Raw genomic sequence first — 21,377 nt, 5'->3', positions numbered from 1 at the left:
ACAGTGCAAATCAAACAAGAGAAGATTAAACTGTAAATGAATAACAGTCAAAAGTGGAATATCCGCAATACACATCCAAAATAAATCCAGTCCCTAATGAACTAGTAGCAGCAAAATGAAAATCTGTTGAAAGATCAACAGCAAAAGTAGTGCACAGTGGTTAATGTAAGAATGAATTGGTTCAACAAATAATAACACCTAACGGAGAACAAGGTAATATATAAGATGTAATCGTGATCTTTTAGGTAGGTCCTTGGGTCACAGGTTGTCGGTCATACCTCAAAACCACCAGCTTGACGTTAAGGCTCAGGTTGAGTATATCAGCCGCGGTGAGCAGGAAGTCCTGGAGGGCCGGGCTGTCGGCCACACTCTCCCCATCGCTGACCGCGCTCTCCCCGTCCTCGCTCTCCACGTCCCCAGCGGCCCCGCGTCCGTCCGGACTGCCGCTGCTGGGGGCCTCGTTCGCGGCACCCACCCCGCCGCAGGGCGCCTTCTCCGCGGGTCGGCCGCCGCCGGCCCGCCCCCGCCCCCGCCCCGGACTGTCCTGGCTGGGGGCCAGAACCAGCGCGGCCAGCTTCCAGGAGACGTGCGTGGCGAAGTGGACGCACTGCGCCTGCTTCAGCAACTCCACCGCCCGCTCCTTGGTGGCGGCGGCTCCGGTGAGGGGCGCGCTGCCCAGCTGCTCCCCCAGCCAGAGGGCCTCGTCCTGGGCCGAGGGCAGGGGCCCCCAGAGCCAGCGGTCCATCACGTTGGAGGGGAGCAGAGGGGCCCCCACCACGGCGGCCACCGAGCCCCCGTCGGAGCAGGACAGGGGGACCCCGCTGCACGGGGCCGGGGGCTGCGGGGGAGGGGGCACACAGTCGCACGAGGTCAGAGGAAGCTCTTTGTGGGGCAGGATAGCGCATTGACTGACGAAGCGTACTGGGTTCGATCCCCAATGTCTAACCTGTGGCCATGCTAGCATGGCCACAGGTTAGGAAGCAGACATTGGGGATCGAACCCAGTACAGCAGGGTGCCCTACCTGCTCCCAAATGACAGGTACCTCAACAAGAACTTTCTCCATGGTTTGTTGTACGTGAACACTTTAAAGACGACATATTGAACATGGCTGTCTCCTACCCACCTTGATGGAGGCCCCCAGGCCGCTGAGCGCCGGGACGGAGATCAGGCTGAAGCGCTCGTACAGGTACTCGTTGGAGGAGCTGCCCTTGAGCAGGGCGAAGGGGATGAGGAACAGCTCTCCCTCCAGCACCAGCACCAGCTCCCGGTGCCGGCCCACCGAGCTGGCGCTCGACATCAGGCCCTGGGTAGACCAGCGGGGGCAACATGAGGGTTATGACATCATGATGAGGGTATACAACGAGGATAAAGGGTGATGACATGATGATGATGATGATGATGATGATGATGATGATGATGATGATGATGATGATGATGATGACGTGAGGACTATAATAGAGGACGATGAAATCAGGAGGATGATGAAGACAGAATGGTAATGATACAGGATAATGACCATCAGGTGACGTGATGATGACATCACGTTGACGACAGCATGAGCATGATCATGACAGGATGACCAAATGAGGAGGAACGTTTAGACGGCTGCAAACACAGAAACACACACACACACACACACACACACACACACACACACACACACACACACACACACACACACACACACACACACACACACACACACACACACACACACACACACACACACACACACACACACAGACCATTTCCATGGGTCCTATGAGCAGGTCGTAGAGCGCTCGCAGGGGAGACCTGTTGACAGCCCGTCTCTCTCTCACTGGAGATGCAGTGGTGCTGGGGACGCTGCTCTGAGTGCTCCTGGAGAGAGACACACACACACACACACACACACACACACACACACACACACACACACACACACACACACACACACAGGCACAGTCATTAGTTGATGCTAGTGAGATAGACTAATCTATGTTTCCAATTATCTGCAAGGTAATCACGCCAGTACCTGCTGTAATGGCTGTCCACTCCCAGGGCCTCTCTAGCGTTGGAGATGTACTGCTCCAGAGATTGTCCGCTTCCATTGACTCCGCCCCCAACAGTACTGGCCCCGCCCTCATGGAACTCAGACCTCTCTCCTCCACTCTCTCCAAGATACACCTGGTGGAACTTTATAATGCCTGGGAAACAATTATAGCAAATGTGTGTTAGAAAAAAGACTTTATGAAATAGGTTAGGAAAAAAGACATCAAATAAATATAGTTTTAACAAAGTAATTTAGACACTTGAATCCAAAGCTACTCACTTGAGGACAAGAAATTGAAATAAAAAATGGTTGTGTGTTTGTATGTGAGGGCAAGCGTGTGTGCATATATGTGCGTAAGTGTGTGAATGTGTGTCTACGCCTGCACGAGTGCGTGCATATTTGTGTGTGCTTGGAGATGCACATGTGCTCACATGTGTGTGTTTGTGTGGGTCTGTGTGTGCTACGTGTGTGTGTGCGCGTGTGCGTGCGTGTCAATGCATACATGCTCACACATGTCTGTGTGTGTGTGTGTGTGCTCCCCCATACCTTTCCCGGGCGACAGCAGCCAGCTGTAGAGGAAGCCTCCCGCCAGGGAGTAGTAGAGCACCTCGGCCCTCTGCCTGCTCACCACCTCCAGCATGTGCTCCACGCTCACCGGTGTGTAGAGGTCAGAGGTCACCGCCTGCTCCCCACCCTTCTGATGCTCCATCAGAAGGTCCACGAAGGCCCGGGGGCGACCCCGCTCCGCTATGGCCAGAGCCTCGTCATGGCGACCTGAGGATGAGGAGGAGGAGGGGAATCAAGGCAGTTACATATTTGTTTGGCCCTTAATTATAGTTTCACTCAGGAGGCACACATTATGGGGGCCCCCACTTACACTATGGGACAAAGGGGAGAAACTCAAACCAAAAGGTTGTCGGTTCCAGGGACGGTGAGGAGTACAGATAATGATATGAACAAACTAATTCCAAGAAGAGGAAGAGTTGATTTGCAAAACCATTTCCCTCTAAAGGAATGAGAGGAGAGGGAGGGAGTTACCGAGGCTGACCAGGACCCTCTGGAGAGCCTGGTAGGTGCTGGTCTGGAGGTCCAGCAGACGGATCTTGTTCTCTGCACTGGGCTGCGTCTCATGGCGGATCGTCTCGAAGAGCAGAGACGCTCTGTACAACTACAACACACAGGAAAGACATTCAGAGAAATGTGATGGTACATTATTACCATATTCACTGTTTTGCTCATCTAAGGGGCGATTTTTCCAGAGATATTCGTAATTTGTGCAAATTGGGATGAATGAAATGGATTAAATCGGAATTCCTGTTCCAGTCTTCACGGCGTTGGTTTGAAACCTTTACACTGTTTTTACCAGTGCTGGCCCAGTTTGTGTTCGCCAATTATCGCATTAACACTGCCAGGGTTAGGGGTTCGAGTCCCACTGGGCAAAGCATACTGAGAATGTAGCCTAACTGGCATATATTATTATTATATGATAAACAGACCCAAAATGCACTTTTCTCTACAATCATCACGTTTGTCACTTTTCACGATTGATATTGTCGTATGTATTGTGGTGTATTACTAATGAAGACATAAGGTGTACTTTACTCTACTACTGTGCAAATAGCTAGCTAGAGGTCCAGACCTCTGGAATTTGTTGAGAGCAAAAAATAGAAACTAAATGGAAACTAAATACAACTGTATAAAAAATCTTTAAAAATAGCTTTATTCAGTTTAGACTGGTTACATCGTGTCCGCCGTGTGTGACATTTGAGTGAGCATACCCAACGAATCTCACTATTCTACAAACCCTGGTCATATTGTGTTGGCCTGTAGGTGGCAGTAGAGGCCTTATACAACAAAAGGAGGTTGATGAAGCCACCTCACCATGAACTTTAGGAGGGTGAGATATTCAGGCTATTATTAACCTGTACATCGTACCCTTTGATGTATGAAATGCGCTTGGTACACGCAGAGAGCTGGATAGGAAATGAAGAATCAGTCCTTCAATGACCTCACTAGAGGGAGCCACGGTTCATGCACGTTCACAGGAAACAGGGGACCTCCTGTGTGGTTGGGGAGCAGGATAACGCAGTCAGCAGTAAGGGTATTAGAATCCCGGCTGAAGGAACGTGGTTACATTCCTAATGTCCACAGCCTATATTTTTGTGGATCCCTGAGCAAGAGACCCAACAATAGGTCCCTCTGTCCAGTCGCTCTTTAGAAAGGTGGCCACCCGAGGATTTAGTGTTGGTTGTAATTGTTCCAGTATCGATGCTATGGATTGAATTGATGTAAGGCTAGACTGGCCACTAAAAGTGTCAGCTGAATGACTCAATGCAAAGTCAATGTTATGACCGGGACCAGACATACACATGAGTCATCATGCCTACGCACTCACACTTGCACACATCATGCACGCACACATTTAATATAGATGTATATATATATATATTTATATATAAATACAGTGGGTGTGTACTCACCTGATGCTGAGCGTCCTCCAGGTTCCCGCTGGCCCAGAGAGACAGACCCAGGTGATGGCGCACCTTCGCCTCATCCTCCCTCCGGCCCAGCTGCTCAGCCAGACGCAGGCCTGGGGAGAGAGAGAGAGAGAGAGAGAGAGAGAGAGAGAGAGAGAGAGAGAGAGAGAGAGAGAGAGAGAGAGAGAGAGAGAGGGAGGGGGAGAGGGAGGGAAGGAGAGAGAGAGAGGGAGAGGGAGGGAGGGGGAGAGGGAGAGGGAGAGGGAGGGAGGGGGAGAGGGAGAGGGAGAGGGAGAGGGAGAGAGGTAGAGGGAGATATCATTATTGCAGCTGCAATCGCAACCTTGCGAATCCCTTCCTAGTAACTCCTACGCCTTTGTGCATCCTTTCTTTCATTTTCCTGTTTGTTGTCAGCCATTTCAAATTTCAAAAGAAGTTTGTCCCACTCCTCTCTCGACGCGTGTCGTCTTTCCGTTGCCACGACGCAGACCGCTCCAGACAGACGCTCCGGCGCTCATTAGGCGCGTCTCAACAACGAGGAATGTACGTTTGACGCTCCGATGTTCCAGATGTTTCCATCAATTAGCGAGACTAATTGGAGCCGTCGAGCCATGTTCTCCTGGCTTAATCCTCCACTTCCTGTTTATTTATGAACGTCTCCTCGCTGATTTAATGACCAATTTAAACACAACAAATCTGTGATTAATGTGACAGGCCGTGACCACAAGGAGTAGAACAAAAACAACAACAAGGGACAAAGAAATAAACAAACAGACAAATCACCCGTTCAGTTAGAACGTTTGGAATTAAAATGTTTTATGAGATGAGTGTGTGTGTGTGTGTGTGTGTCTGTCTACCTTTGTTTAAGTGTGTGTGTGTGTGTGTGTGTGTGTGTGTGTGTGTGTGTGTGTGTGTGTGTGTGTGTGTGTGTGTGTGTGTGTGTGTGTGTGTGTGTGTGTGTGTGTGTGTGTTTGTCTGTGTGTGTTTGTTTGTTTCATGTGCCTGTGAGTGGGAGTATTCTAAGGAGAAATCAGCTTAGTTCAAGGCCGTTTAATCAATCTGGATTATTGACAAAAAGCTGCCCAAGGCACGCATGCATAGGCAGGCATAACTAGATGAGCACTGATCAAATAATAGGCAATCTATAAACTTTTATCTCTCTGGCGTTCAAGGGAGTTCTGGGAAAGGAGCTCATGGCTTTAGTCATCTCTCCCTCCCACTCCCCACCAGTCCATTAGATTAAATATAACAGATAAACTCTTTGCTAACATTTAGTTGAACACTCTGTCTAACAACTTGTAGCAAGCTTGTAGCATTTCTTGAGTTTTTGATAGCTATTTAGCAAGTTTTTGCAGGGATATTTGAGGTAGTGGGAACGGGGACTGGGGTGAGCTTCAATGTCTTGGTGGAGAAGACGGAGGAGCTGATGTAGGGGAACACTGAGGAGAGGACGGATGAACTGGGGCAAGACAATAAAGTCAAGAGACTTTCCTTCACGTCTCCCTTGACCCCGACATTGTTAGGGCGATTCCAGGAGATATTAACATCCCTCACACACACGACCAGCATTCTGAGCTCTGAATATTTCCCTGTGTAAAGAACCCCATGGAACTCCCTACCTTCCTGCAGGTACATCACAGCCTGTGCAAAGTTCTGCAGCGCGTGGTGTGTCCTCCCCAGGCTCCCGTAGGCCAGGGTCTTGGCCGGGAGGTCGTTGGTCTGCGCCGCCACGCTCAGGTGCTGCTCCTGGTAGAACACGGCTCGCTCAAAGTTCCCCAGGGCCTCGTAGGTCAGTCCCAGGTCCCCGTAGGCCCGGCCCTGGCCCCGCCCACATCCTATTTGCTCCGCAATATCCAGTGCCCTCTGGTGCCACTGCATAGGAGAGGAGAGACTGATGAATTCATTGGTGGACTGTAAGTGAGCGGCGAAAAGTGAAACTGAAAGTCAAAGTTAAACTGAAATTCAAAGTTAAACTGAAAGTGAAACTGAAAGTAAGCCATTGGACATGTGAATATGGATAATAACAAACCTGCAAAGCTGTCTCGTTGTCTCCCATCAGCTGGTAAACTCCTCCCAGGGATCCACTAGCCTCACCGGCCAGTGATTGGTCCTATTGGTAGTATTAAGTGTTTACTTTTTAGTACACTTTTCATTCAATGCAACTAAGAACCCAGTATTTTTTGAGATACATGCTATTGGAGAGCAGATAGGGTTTAGGTATCTGTTAGACTGTGGCCATTTAAAGGTCAGAAAGATCTAGAAAAATATAGCTTCCATGCCCTTATAAAGCCTATGATAAATATTTGATAACATCTTAGTATCACAAGACAAGACACATCGGTCCACATTTTCCTTCGATTAAAACCAGTTGTCAGTATAATCAGACTCAAAGGCCTACCCCTGCTGTGTGGGCGATGTTGAGCTGGTGTTCCAGACAGGACAGGGCCTGTTCGTAGTTGCCCAGCTGGCTGTGCAGGGTGCCTAGCTCCCCGTACGCGTGGGCCTTGCCCCCTCCGTCGCCACCCAGCTCATGGGCTACCACCAAGCGCTTCTCAAAGCACACCAACGCCTGCTGGAGGTTACCCATAGACCTGGACAGAGAGCAGAGCCGGAAGTGGAGGTGTGTGGTGGTGGTGGTGGTGGTTGGGCTGGGTGAGCAAGTATGGTTTGAGTTAACGGGTTGCCATTTTGTGTATTGCAGTATCAGTTCGTATCAAAGATTTGTGGTGGTGGGGAGGATTAGTCATGGAATTAGCATTGCTTGAATTGGATTAATTCTTGCTGGCGGACAAATAGCGAGCCTAAGAGTGGTGTTGAATAGTATTGTCAGGTATGGTTACCAATAAGTACGATATAATAGATATATATAGTAGAACAGTAGTAGAAAGTCACTTAGCAGCAGCAGAATTAGCAGCAGGTTGGGATTAGGCATCTTGGATTCCTACAAGTAGACTGCGGACCTTTTGGGAGTCCAACACCAGCTACACCATCCCACCCCCTTAACTAATTTCACTTTGGTCTGACAGCAAGCAAACAGTTTTTCCATTATACAATGCATGTCGTTTTAGTCTTTACAGCCTACCAGCTCATAAATTAATCACCTGGTTCATTAGTGAACGGCTAGAATGTAAGCCAGTAATCCAACCTCTGCCTAAGTCCCCCAACCTACCGGTGTGCATTCCCCAGCCCCCTGTAGGCCTTCTCCTGGTCCTGGATGTGCACCAGGCTCTGGGCCACGCTCAGGTACTTCTCGTAGTACTGGATGGCCTCCTCGAAGTCCCCGAGCGCATCGTAGCAGTCGGCCAGGCTCCCGAAGGCGCGCCCGCGGTCCAGCACGCCCTCGGCGCCGCTCAGCTGCTGCAGCATGGCCAGCTGCTGCTCGAAGTAGCCGATGGCCTCCTCGAACAGCCCCATGTTCAGCTTGGTGATGCCCATGTTGCCGTGCACCCGAGCCTCAAGCCGGGCGTCGCGCAGCCCCTGGGCCAGCACCAGCTGGGCCTCGTAGCACTGCAGCGTGGTGGCGTAGTCGCCCAGGGTCATGTGCACGGCCGCCAGGTGGCCCAGGGCCTGGCACTCCCCCTGCTGGTCGCACAGGTCCCTGCGCAGGGTCAGCTCCTGGCTGTGGAAGGACAGCGCCGACTCCATCTGCCGCTGGAGCCTTTATGAGGGGTTTCGGGGGGGGAGGGATATTTAAGAGCTTTTCAATCAATTTGTATAAAAGCGTCTGATAAATGACTTAATAGGAAATAGTAGCAAATTGTTTGAATAAGTGTAAGAGCACTAGTTTTCTCTCGGTTGTCATCATACTTCATGACAACGTGGAATGGCTTATGGAGCACAGCTTCCGTAGCACGACATATTTCCAAGTAGCGAAAAGGGCAATTCGTTGAGGACGAAACACAGGCGGAAAGGGATTTGATTGGTTGTGCCAAATTGAAACAGTTGGCAGCGGTGCCCACAACAGGCTTTATATGGGTATTAAAGTGGACACAACCGATGCCCAAATAAAACCACTTGAGCTGTACACACAACAGTTATTAAACAGCAAACAGACACATCTCTCTGCTGGTCTACCTGTGGGACGAGCCAAGTGCTGAATAAGCATCTGCCTCCATCTTCTGGTTCTTGTGCTTCTGGGCCAGCTTGAGCTGCTGCTGGTAGAACCGCGTAGCCGCCGGAAGATCTCCCCGACACACACACACATCCCCCAGGTTCCCCAGCGCCCGGAACGCCGCCTGCCAAACACACACACACAAGCATGCATTCACGCACACACACAGACAAACACACACAAACACAAGCACACACACACAAGCATGCACACACACAGACAGACACACACACACACACACACACACACAGACACACACACATACACAAGCAAACACACATACAGACAGACACACACACACACATACACAAGCACACACAAACGCAAGCACACACACACACACACACACACACACACACACACACACACACACACACATACACAAGCACACACAAACGCAAGCACACACATTATAAGTACATCACTTTGTGGACGCTATTTTCCAAAGGGCTGTACAGTTACAAAAGAGCATACACTCTGAGCACGGGCAGACCCAATTGGAATAAGACCCTGGCAGTGGTCATGTCTCTCTCGGTTGGGCTACACATCACTCAAGCATTGCTCCATTCCATCCATCCATTCTTCCACACGAGCTCCGTTTCCCCTGGGGTACCTGGGTGTTGTCCAGGGCTTGAGCCAGGGACAGCAGGTATCTCTGACACTCCTCCGCCTTGCTGTACTCCCCCAGGGCCTTGTGGGCCAGGCCCAGGTTGCAGTAGGCCTTGGCCTGGGCCAGTTTATCCTGGAGGTCCTTTGCCAAGCCCAGGTCCTGCTCATAACACCTGGGACATGGACAGACAAAGTTTATTCTGTATTCTAAATTCAATATTTTATATTCTACATTTGATATTGTAGATTGAAGAATCACAATTATAAATTATAAAGTCATTAATTATAAATCGAAATATAGTTCTATTCCTAAATTGTAATTGTACATCAATTTTACATAAATGATGAATTATGCATTATGGGTGATTCATTATGAATAACACATTCTAAATTATGAATGGCAAATAAGACTACGACAACCAAGAATTACTAGATACTAAATAATGTAGTCGCCCCATGATCTGTTTTAAGAATTGCATTGGCCACAATGTCTGTGTGTTATACTGTGCATTTGATAACACATATTTCCATAAAAAGCTTCCATAAAAAATATAACCAAGCAGTATTTAAAACACTGTAAAGTGCAGATTGGCTTTAGGAGTCAGGAAAAAAAAAGGCAAGGAATTTCCGACGGTAATAACCATCACCTGATGGCGTCTCGATACTGGCCGAGGCAGTAGTACGCGTAGCCCTGGTTGTGGAAGATCTTCCCGGCCGTCTCCAGGTCCTGCAGCCCGGGGCTCAGGGCCAGGTACTGCTGGTAGTAGGGCAGGGCCTGGGCATACTCCCCTCGGCCGCTGTGGAAGTTCCCCAGGTTAGCTGGAAACACAGAGGAGGGGGCATAAGACTTGGGTCAGAACCAACGCTGTCTGTGTAGGAGACAGCAGTGAGGGAAGGGGTAGCCCATACAAGTCTGCTAGACCCCCTCATTTGACTGATAGAATCAAAAAAGACGGATAGACGGATAGACAGAAGAGACGGAGAAAGAGACAGACAGACAGACAGGTTGATAGATAGATAGATAAAAGGCAGACAGACAGACAGACCGGTTGATATATATATATATATATAGATAAAAAGACAGACAGACAAACCACTGACATAAACACAGTCAGATAGGTATACAGTCAGACAGAAAGACAGACCGACAGAAATATACAGACGAGACAAACATCCGACTTAAGGTCAGACGGAGGGACAGACAGACAAACAGACAGAGCCAGACCAGCGGGAAACCCCACCTAGAGCCCTGGCTTCACTCTGGGTGTCGCCGAGGTCCCTGGCGATGGAGAGGTGGTGCAGGTAGTGCTGGAGGGCCTGGTCGTGGGCCCCCAGGGCCTGGTAGGCCACGGCCAGGTTACCGTGGGTCGAGGCCTGGGACGGACGGTCGTTCACCTGCCCCACAACCACATTGTCATTGTCACCATGTGCACATGTGTGTCTGCAGGGTTGTGCGTGCGTGTGTGTGTGTGTGTGTGTGTGTGTGTGTGTGTGTGCGCGCGCTCCCACCTCCAGGGAGATCTGCAGCTCCTGCCGGTGGTAGCGCACGGCCTGGTCGTGGTGGCCCAGGGCGTTGTAGGCGTTGCCCATGTTCCCGTAGGCCCGGCCCTGGGCGGCGTAGTCCCCCAGCTCCTGGGCCAGGGCCAGGTGGGTCTTGTGGAGCTCCAGCGCCGTGTCATACTCCCCCCTCATCTGCTGGATGATGCCTGGGAGGGGGGCAGAGCAGCGGAGGGCGCAACCCGGTGAGCAAAGATAAGCTTTGATGCTAAGAGGGTGAGGAAATCACACGACGAAGAAGGAATAATAAAGGATGAGGTTTTTTTCATCCCACACGCGTTTTGACAGCGGAGGAACGCGAGAAGAAGCCGGTTTTTTCGCAGATATTATTACTTATTTTATGGAAAGTAAGTAATTGAAATGACTTACGTTGTGGAAATAAATAAAAACGAATCACTTCAGCCTTCGTATTTCTGACCGCGCAAACCAAACGTTTGCGTTAACGTCCCCTGTGGCAGGGTCTTTGGAGCGGCAGGGTAATGAACCATCAACCGACTAGCCCCATACTCAACATAGACATGCTGTAGACTCTGGGGATCGTTTCAACGGTTAAATCAAATCTGATATTCTGGTGCCCTGGTTTTTCAAATGTAGGTTTTGTTTATTGAGCGCGACGGAGACGAGCCCGCCGCCACATTCAGAGACACGCCACCTGCCTCAGTCCCTGTTCGCCGTCTGACTCGGCGAGGTTCTACATCATGTGATGATCTCCCAGCGCCCCGGTGTGTTCTCATTGTTATAAATAACCGTTTCTAGGGCCGGTCGAGCTCAATGTGAGGGAAAGTACAGAAGACAGTTGGAGCAGGAAGAACAGATCAAAGAACAACAGGGGAGGAACTAACGTGGAGCTGCCTAAATTACTATCTTCCACCATTTTGTATCTGAACTGCCCGAGACAGCTTTGGACATGGAAGCGGAGAAACTGGTGTTGAACCACAGAATTGTGCAACATTTGTTTTTTTAAATATTTAAATTATACAGCCAAATGTTGTATATTCACTCGTTGTGACCAAAATGTATTCAAAAGAGCTAAGAGGATTATAGTGAGGCCTGCAGGGTTGGCTGGGCTTACGGTTAGTGGCAAAAACATCTGACCCACCGGCACACACACACACACACACACACACACACACACACACACACACACACACACACACACACACACACACACACACACACACACACACACACACACACACACACACACACACACACACACACACACAGAGTGGCGGTGAGCAGTCGACTCAGCAGTGGGGTCAGGTTCACAGACTCAGATATCACTGTGGTCGCAGAAACAAAAGCCTTGCTAATAAAACATGCATTTTTAATGGCTGGAGAGAGAGACTACTGCAGTCATGTGACCAGCAGCGGTCCCTGGCTCCTGGGCTACACTAGGCCAGGCGCAGGAGGAAAGGGGAGATCCCAAACACTGGGATTTGACCTGAGTACAACACAATGCCACCTGGCACGTTGTAAAGCAAACCTGGAATGGCACTTATATATCTGCCCTTATTTCCATATCCTTCCTGACACATTAAATAAAAACTAATGAACCGATCATTTGCTTAATTCAATGTATGGACGTTATGAGCATGAAGTTGTTGGATTGTGCGAAAGAGAGAAAAAACCTAGCTTAGCAAAGTTGATCATTATCAGCGGTTGAAAGATTAAGCCTGCTAGCATCGACGACTTAGTGGTCCCTGGATGTCCAATGGACTTTAACCCATAAACATGAGCTTTACTCGTGAACCAAAAAAATATGAATATTAAATATGTATTTAGGCAGAACTGCTAGTGCTACAATCAGGTAGAACTGCTCATTCTCCCCAGAGTCCTTCATGTAGAGTTTATCGTTTGTGGACAATAAACCTCATTGCAGCATTAACCGGGCCGCGCCCCGTTTAACCGGGTAAACCCATCACTTCTATGGCGTAGCCATGGGAACAAGGGGATGGTCTGCTGACAGCTCTGATGACAGAGACAGAGAAACCTCCTTTCTGGCTGGTCAACACTGATCAATGCAAAGCTTTAAATAAGGGCTTTTCAGTCCACCTGGGGTCATTACCCAGCATCCTTTGTGGACGTCAATAGTCGACACAGGATTGTATTATATTGGGGGTGCATAGTGTTTGATGAACAAGTATATTGATCTTTATACATAGTTTATTTTTACCTTAGCATATTTCTAGCAGATCTTTTAGTATTTATGTTGTTGCCGGTGATTTGTCATTAGATTTCACTGCCCAGTCTTACTCTGTGTCGTCTGAGAAATAGAGACTTGAACTTGCATTTGTACAGAAACACATACACACGGACACGCACCTGCACACACAAACACAGACACACACGACGCACACCGAAGTATCAATGTCTGCAACCGGAACACAGGTTTGGCCACACCAAGTGAAATGACAAGCGACGATGATGATGATGATGATGATGATGATGATGATGAAGAGGTAGGTTTACCCAGGTTGGACGAGGCCCGCCCCTGGGCAGGTCTGTCTTCCAGCTCCTGTGCGATGTCCAGCTGGTTCTGATGGTACCCCCCCGCCCTCGCCAAGTCCTGGAGAAAGACGCACACACACACACACACACACACACACACACACACACACACACACACACACACACACACACACACACACACACACACACACACACACACACACACACACACACACACACACACACAATACTCGTATTCAACACCCGTCATGCATATCAATACACAATCTCCAGTTGGCTTTGTTTTGAAAGAACCAACAGGAGAGGGCTGGATGATGGCATTGCCCACCATGTTTGGTGAGGATCATGCTAACTGGAATTTCACGGATAATGCTGGCAGATCGCGTTGGCACCTAGTGTTCTCTGCCGTGTTTGGAATGCTGAGAATTTCTTACAACTGCCAATGCTTATATTTGTGATTGGCAATCTTAGTGTGTAGCCATTTGGGAAATCACAAGGGGGGAAAGTCCACCCAGATGTATGATGCAACCGATCAACTCTTCAGATTCACCTTGCTACGGGACAGTGTGACCTCACAAAGGTGGAGAGGGAGACCACCTCGTGTCACAGGTGGAAAAACACAACTCTAGCATACCAGTAGGTACGTCACAAGTGGGTGTATTTTGAAGAATTGATCTGTTGCATCATACATCTTGGTGGACTGTCCCACTTGTGATGTCCCAAATGGCAACAAACTAAAACTGCTTGCCATCTTGACTAATCACCCGATCACAAATATTAGCATCGGAAACTGTAAGCCATTCTCAGCCGTAGAAAGCATGGCAGAGAACGCTAGCTGCCAATGTGATCTGCCAGCATTATCCTTGAATTTATCTTTGAGAAAGTCCACCCAGATGGATGATGCAACAGATCAACTCCTCAGAGTCACCTCACTACTGGACAGTGTTGCCAGAGTGGGATGTTAGAGTTCATTATCCTTGAATTTATCTTTGGGAATGGCCACCCAGATGTATGATGCAAGAGACTCAGAGTCATCTGCCAGCATTATATTATTTCCAGTTAGCATAATCCTGTCCCAAGATTTCCCGCCAAATCTGGCAACAGTTTTGCCAGTTTGGGCGGGAAATCTGGCCAAATCAGGCAACACTACTCCTGGATCGTAACACCTAGAATACTAGAGTGCTAGAATGACACCATAAAGGTGTCATTCCACTTGTGATGTCACAAGTGGCAAGACAGAGCTCTAGCATTCCAGTTGTTACATCACAAGTGGATGAATTTTGAAATGACCCTTTATGAAAGAGTGACCCCGACCTGCATGCAGCGAGCGGCGTGGCCCAGCCCCGCGTAGGCCCTCATCTCGAAGGCCCTCTCCTCCAGCTCCCGTGCCAGCTCCAGGACCCGGGTGTGGTAGGACACGGCCTTGTCGAAGTCCCTCTGGGAGTGGTAGGCGCTGCCCAGGTTGCTGTACGCCCGGGCCTCCTCCCGCCGGTTCCCCAGGGTCTGTCACCCAGAGGGGAGGATCGTCAAGCAGGTCTTAATAGGAATACATCGCCCTTAATACACCACCGGTATAAACTGCTGCTGCATGGATGATGGATTATTGTTTTTTATTTTACCTTTATTTTACCAGGAAATAATCCCATTGAGATTCAGAATCTCTTTTACAAAGGAGTCCTGGCCAAGACAGCAGCATATAGTTCCATATAAAATATACTTGAAAAACAGACAACGTAAAACAGAAATGGTTGGTCTTTACTCTACGTTACCAAGACCTCATCATCAATGCTGTTAACAATACGTTAAAGGTCCCATATTATACTATCAGGTGTTACTGTGATTAGCCGTGTTTTGAAAATCTGCCTCTTCTGACATCACAAGTGGGCGTTTCCACCTAGATGTATGACGGATGGATGAGCAATATTTGCTAGAGTCCACTGGGTAGGCTGGTAGACTGATCTATCCCGCACACATCTAGGTGGACACGCCCACTTGTGATGTCAGAAGAGGTTGATTTTCAAAACGGCTTGTAGCGGCTATTAAACTGGTATAAACTGGTGCTACACGGATAGTGGATGATAGTTTTTACTCTACGTTACCATGAGTCATTTGAAGGCTGTTAACGATGTGTTACCATTGCAACATCCAGATTCTGTATGATGTATGTTACCGTGGCAACCGATTTATAACAAATGATTATAAAAATTTTTTGAGTAAACATATTAAATGGGTGGTGCGAAGACCTAGAAAAATCAACCAAACATATGATGACATTCTATGTTTCATTTCATTTATCTATTCAAAGCACGATGCACATTAATCTACATTTCTCTAAATAAGCCAGTGTTAGCCAGCAAGCTAATGTTCGACTATAGTCCTTTGGCAAGATGTTAAGCTAGGGTGCTATTCAGATTCAACACATTTCTTTACATTTCCAAGGACTCCCGGTCAATCCTTCCAAGTACCCCTAGGGGCACACGTACCCCCCCCCCATTCGAGGAACGCCGCCCTAACAGTTGACGTTACCTTGGCAACCTCCAGATGCTGCTCGTGGCACTTCAGGGCGTTGGCGAAGTCCCCCAGCGCGGTGTACACGGCCCCCACGTTCCCCAGCTGCCGAGCCTCGGAGAGCTGGCACTGGCTCTGCCGGGCCAGCAGCACGCACTGCTTGTGGCTGGCCAGGGCGTTGGGGTAGTCCCCTATGGAGGTGTACACGTGGCCCAGGCTGCTGAGGGCCCCGGACGCAGCCTGGGCACGGGGGGACGGGGACGGGGACGGGGAGACGTTTGGAGGTCAGTGCAGTCCCTTTGGTGGATAGGCACCACACACAAACCAACAGCAATGTACACACACACAACACAATGTGCTCAAACACACACACACACACACACACACACACACACACACACACACACACACACACACACACACACACACACACACACACACACACACACGTTTAATATAATTCTAAAGATTTGTTTTTGCATTTTTATGCTTTATTATAGAGTGAGATAGAGAGGAAGGTATGGGATAGAGGGGAGGACTTGCAGCAAATGACCATGGGCAGGAATCGAACCCGGGTCTCTCTGATCAGGACGGAGCCTATATGGTACGGCCTCTACCCGTTGAGCCACCGGGCCGCCCCACACATTTAATATAACTGACTATGCTGCTTATATTAAATATGAGGTTTGAAAAAATGGTTTTATACATCCTTCTAGAATAGCAGATTCCTGTAAAAGGATTATAAACGTATTCATAACTATAAAACTCATTGGCCTACATTCTCCTCCAGTTGTGTAACGTGGAGCCGTCTTGTTGCTTCGCTAAGCAGAACCCATCCTCACCGGTCATATTCCCCCCCCTCCTCAAACGTCTGTGTTTGCTAGACAGGAGTACTAGTGTCGCTGTGGTTTAGGATTACGCTGAGCTTCTCCTTTAATGGCAGTATGTTCAATTACACTGGGGTGGTACTTTTTAACAAATGTGTACACAATGTGTAACGCACGCTAAATATTGTTTGCATATAGACTGTGAGATAATATAGACGTGGATTCCTTGACGTCAGCCATTGATTTACACGCAGCGTTTTTGAGCGTGAAGTCTGGTCTTCGACAGAGTGTCTTTTTTTGCCGCTGTTTTTGCCACTAGCAGCGGAAAACGATCCATGTTTGGAATATTGAGGGCGAGACTTGAATAGCTGCGGCAAGCCAGTCTAGGGTCAAAACTCATTCATATTCATCTCTTATTCCACGCCAATATTTATTCACTTTTTATCCAAATACAAGTCCACCAGGACCTCACAAAATATAAAATATGAAGCAATAGTATGCTAAATATATAAAACATGGGCTAGCAAAGTGTTCCAAACCAAACAAAGAAAAAACATATTTGTTTGTATTACTAGAAGGAAATCACATTTTTCCAGTTGATTTAGAATGGTGCCGGTGGGTCAACCTGCCTTACAAATACTTACAAGTCTCTACTGTGAACCAGCTAGAGGCCGTTAGAGGAACTACAGCCTAGGCTCTACCGTTGACCACCTGTACATCGTAAGAGGAACTACATACTAGTTTTTACCTTAAACATCCTGGAGGGCATTATAAGAACGACATACTAGTCTATACCGTGACCCACCTAGAAGTAGTAAGAGGCACTTGTCTCTACCATGACCCACCTAGAGGCCGTTAGAGGAACTACATATTTGTCTCTTCTGCCTGAGCCCTACAAATTAAGGCTGCGGCATGTACCAATTTTGTTTGTGATAAATGTGAACATTGATTGCAATTAAAATGGAGACACATGATCTGCACTGAATCTTAGTCATCTGTCTCGTAGAGGACTTAATAAATATGTAGTTGCTCCAATTAACGATTGTATGCTTTGATGGTTCTCAGCCTTCACTTGGAAGTGGCTTTGCATAAAAGCGCCTGCTAAAATGAATGACTAAATGTAATTACATTTTATACATTTGGTGTTTATGGATTTAACCGTTGCATAACCAAGCCTGACAGTCTGTCAGGAATATGGGAGATTGTGGTGTGTTTGTTGGGAGCAGAAGAGCTAGAAGCTAGCTGAAAGATTCCTGGCTGCAGTTATTTGTTTGTGTACTGGCCATCTCTGCCCATCACAATATATGTGTATTATAAATCCCCATCTCCACATGTCTTTGTTTCAATACTGTGTGTGAGGAGACAACTGAATGAGCACATATTGAGGGGATATTGATTCATTGCTGAAGATGGTTGACATGCTTGCTTGCTCACGAAGATCAATCATTTTTCACATCGACACACACAGGCTGGCAGTGGCACACATACATGTTAGGATGTGCACACACAACACAAACACACACACACACACACACACACACACACACACACACACACACACACACACACACACACACACACACACCTCTCTGTCCTTGAGTCTCATGGCGAGCACCAGCTGGTTCCTGTGATTGGTCAGGGCCTCCCGGTAGTTCCCTTTGGAGTAGAAAGCCGAGCCGAGGTTCCCATGAACCCGACACTCACCACACTGGTCACCTGTGGACATGGAACCCCCCCACACACACACACACACACACACACAGACACATTAATACCCAATCACACAAACACACCGTGCATTTCATATTCAGGTGCTTTTCTTTAAGGAGCAGACAGAGATTGGTTAGGATGCCTACGGTAGACTTTGGACACATGGAAATCAAACCCAGTTCCTTCCAGGTTCTACGATATTATCCTGCCCCACGATTAGTTATTTGATATTTGTATTGTCCAACTATGAAACATCTTTGAATGAACTGTGTAGCGTTAGCTCCAGACTCTCCAGACCCTCATGTTAGTGAGACCACACTGAGACCCGCCCGGACCCTGATGGTAGTTCAACCACACTCAGACCCACCCAGAGTCTTGGCCACCTCCAGGTCCTGCTGCATGTAGGCCACGCTCTTCTCGCTGTTGCCGAGCGACCAGTAGGCGGAGCTGAGGGCGGAGAACACCGACCCGCGCAGCTTCAAGGAGCAGGTGCCTATCTTCAGGCCCGCCTCCAGCACCACCACGGAGGCCCCATAGGAGCCGTGGCTCACCAGCTCCTGGCCGATCACCGACACCACCACGAAGGGGCTCTTGTCCAGCTTCATCTTCTGGAGCTTCTGGTAGGTGGGCTCGATGGAGTCTGGAGGAGGAGGGAGGGAGGACAGGGAGATGAGGCGGGAGGGAAGCGTGGATACACAAAGGATACACAGGAGAACGGGATCGGCACACATGCATTAGATGTACACAAACACGTACAGATGGACACATTTCGTACGTGCGCACGCACACACACACGCGCGCACACACACACACACACACACACACACACACACACACACACACACACACACACACACACACACACACACACACACACACACACACACACACACACACAAAAACACACACATATACAGAGATGCACAAATACTAAGCATGTGCACACAAACCTAAATACACAGATGGACGCACATATATGCAAACAAGCGTTCATATGTACACAAACACACACGCACACAAAGATGCACACACACACAGATGGTCACACACACACACACACACACACACACACACACACACACACACACACACACAAACATACTCACAGAGATGGACACACTCACATAAGAGAATAAAAGAGAATATCAATGCATTTCACAACTATAGAAACAATACTAAGTAACCAAGATAACTACCAAACTACGGAACGCAGGTAAGACCAGCATAGCCTAGCGGCGTAGCATCTCCCACTTTCAGTCAAAGATTAAGCCCACAGTAGTGGCAGAAGCTCTAGCACCTGTGAGAACCGGTTAGCAGCTTGTGCGTACGCTATCGGAGAGGTGTGAGCCACTACATGTAACAGATTATTACACCCGAAGAAAGAACCGCATATCCTCTGGTCTTAAATAACCACACGGCAAGGTGCGCGCGCGTGTCTGTGGTAGTGTTCGTGTTTGCTTGTGTGTGTGTCCTGACACTAAACAGCAACAGTGAAACTTGCCTTTTAACAGATGGTATTCCGCACTATGGACCTGATCAGCTCCAATAGTGAAGTATCTCTACAGATGGTCAACTGTGCGCAATGGCTTCATCCCTGGTGCTCCTCAGTCACTTTAATATCAAATGGGTTGGATGGACCTTTCATTTTGATGTTTCACTTTATACTTTCATCCCCGTTTCTCTGGCGTAATTCGATTTGAGTGTAACCACCAGGTGTTGAAAGTCAGGCAGTCAGATGGATAGGCATGAGGACAGACAGACAGACAGACAGACAGACAGACAGACAGACAGACAGACAGACAGACAGACAGACAGACAGACAGACAGACAGACAGACAGACAGACAGACAGACAGACAGACAGACAGACAGACAGACAGACAGATAGACAGACAGACAGACAGACAGACAGACAGATAGACAGACAGACAGACAGACAGACAGACAGACAGACAGACAGACAGACAGACAGACAGACAGACAGAGTCTACAGGATAGTCAGACTGACGTGCCGACAAATGGGCGGACAGAAAAACAGGATCCCAGACATACCAGACAGAGACATAGACAGACAAACAGACAGACAGAGAAAAGACAGACCACCAGACAGACAAACAGACAGACACCACCAGATTAGCAGGTGCATAGCCAGTTAGATGCATAGACATAAAGCAGCCTACCTCTAAGACAGAGAGACGTGAAGCATTTCTCTCAGCCAGACATACTGGAGACATACAAGACACCTCACCTTTGATACCTCTGAGTCTGACAGACAGACGAACAAACAGAAAGCAGCCTTCCTCGGCAGACAGGCACACACACACACACACACACACACACACACACACACACACACACACACACACACACACACACACACACACACACACACACACAGACAGTGGTACATGTGAGACAGTCGGACACAGATGTACAGACAGATGTACAGACAGAGAGACAGACAGAGAGACAGACAGCACCTCTGAGCGGTGACTTCATGGCCGCCTCCACCATGCCCACCAGCAGCTGCAGGCTCTTGGGGTCCTGGGCGAGGCCGGAGGCGAACGCAGCCAGTGCGTCGGCATGGCGACCCAGGTACTGCAGCGCAACCCCCTGGCGAAAGTAGGCCTGGAGGGAGCAGAGAGAGACCGGACATTAACCTTAACTCGGAGGAAAGGCTTCTTTACATTGGGTGGCCAACCATGAAACTGCATCATGATACTACAGCGATGTTGCAGCCACCGTTACAGTGTACAGCTTGATTGAAATTTGACTATGGTTATTCAAATATATTAGCATACACACATACTCACACACACACACACACACACACACACACACACACACACACACACACACACACACACACACACACACACACACACACACACACACACACACACACACACACACACACGCACACATATGCACCCTTTGTCTCAATTAATTGGACCCTTCTGATTACAGACTATAAAACATGACATGACGTGGCATTTTTCTTATATCAAGATTAAGGACAATACAATACGGTGTAGGTTTCAACATTACTTAGCCTTTAGCATTTACACACATTA

At 48.5% G+C, this 21,377-nt stretch overlaps 1 protein-coding gene across 2 annotated transcripts in view; it reads right to left on the bottom strand.

Annotated features, from left to right (window-relative positions):
- The window catches only part of ttc28 (tetratricopeptide repeat domain 28), a 49,394-nt gene that overhangs the window by 6,955 nt on the left and 21,062 nt on the right, over positions 1 to 21,377 (bottom strand). For both annotated transcript variants that reach the window (XM_056578223.1, XM_056578225.1), the window contains 22 exons: positions 20,784 to 20,931; positions 18,672 to 18,944; positions 18,180 to 18,310; positions 15,786 to 16,007; positions 14,574 to 14,762; positions 13,260 to 13,356; positions 10,740 to 10,936; positions 10,472 to 10,625; positions 9,878 to 10,049; positions 9,235 to 9,403; positions 8,585 to 8,745; positions 7,680 to 8,168; positions 6,909 to 7,101; positions 6,540 to 6,620; positions 6,130 to 6,382; positions 4,514 to 4,623; positions 3,072 to 3,201; positions 2,580 to 2,807; positions 2,016 to 2,187; positions 1,747 to 1,861; positions 1,125 to 1,304; positions 279 to 838 (listed from right to left, as the gene is read on the bottom strand). In XM_056578223.1, coding sequence (XP_056434198.1) covers positions 279 to 838; positions 1,125 to 1,304; positions 1,747 to 1,861; positions 2,016 to 2,187; positions 2,580 to 2,807; positions 3,072 to 3,201; positions 4,514 to 4,623; positions 6,130 to 6,382; positions 6,540 to 6,620; positions 6,909 to 7,101; positions 7,680 to 8,168; positions 8,585 to 8,745; positions 9,235 to 9,403; positions 9,878 to 10,049; positions 10,472 to 10,625; positions 10,740 to 10,936; positions 13,260 to 13,356; positions 14,574 to 14,762; positions 15,786 to 16,007; positions 18,180 to 18,310; positions 18,672 to 18,944; positions 20,784 to 20,931 — 4,424 coding nt within the window. The remainder of the gene's footprint in view (positions 1 to 278; positions 839 to 1,124; positions 1,305 to 1,746; positions 1,862 to 2,015; positions 2,188 to 2,579; positions 2,808 to 3,071; positions 3,202 to 4,513; positions 4,624 to 6,129; positions 6,383 to 6,539; positions 6,621 to 6,908; positions 7,102 to 7,679; positions 8,169 to 8,584; positions 8,746 to 9,234; positions 9,404 to 9,877; positions 10,050 to 10,471; positions 10,626 to 10,739; positions 10,937 to 13,259; positions 13,357 to 14,573; positions 14,763 to 15,785; positions 16,008 to 18,179; positions 18,311 to 18,671; positions 18,945 to 20,783; positions 20,932 to 21,377) is intronic.

Source organism: Gadus chalcogrammus, chromosome 19 (genome assembly GCF_026213295.1).
Source record: "Gadus chalcogrammus isolate NIFS_2021 chromosome 19, NIFS_Gcha_1.0, whole genome shotgun sequence".
Taxonomy (NCBI): Eukaryota; Metazoa; Chordata; class Actinopteri; order Gadiformes; family Gadidae; genus Gadus; species Gadus chalcogrammus.
This window is presented reverse-complemented; position numbering and strand designations above follow the sequence as displayed.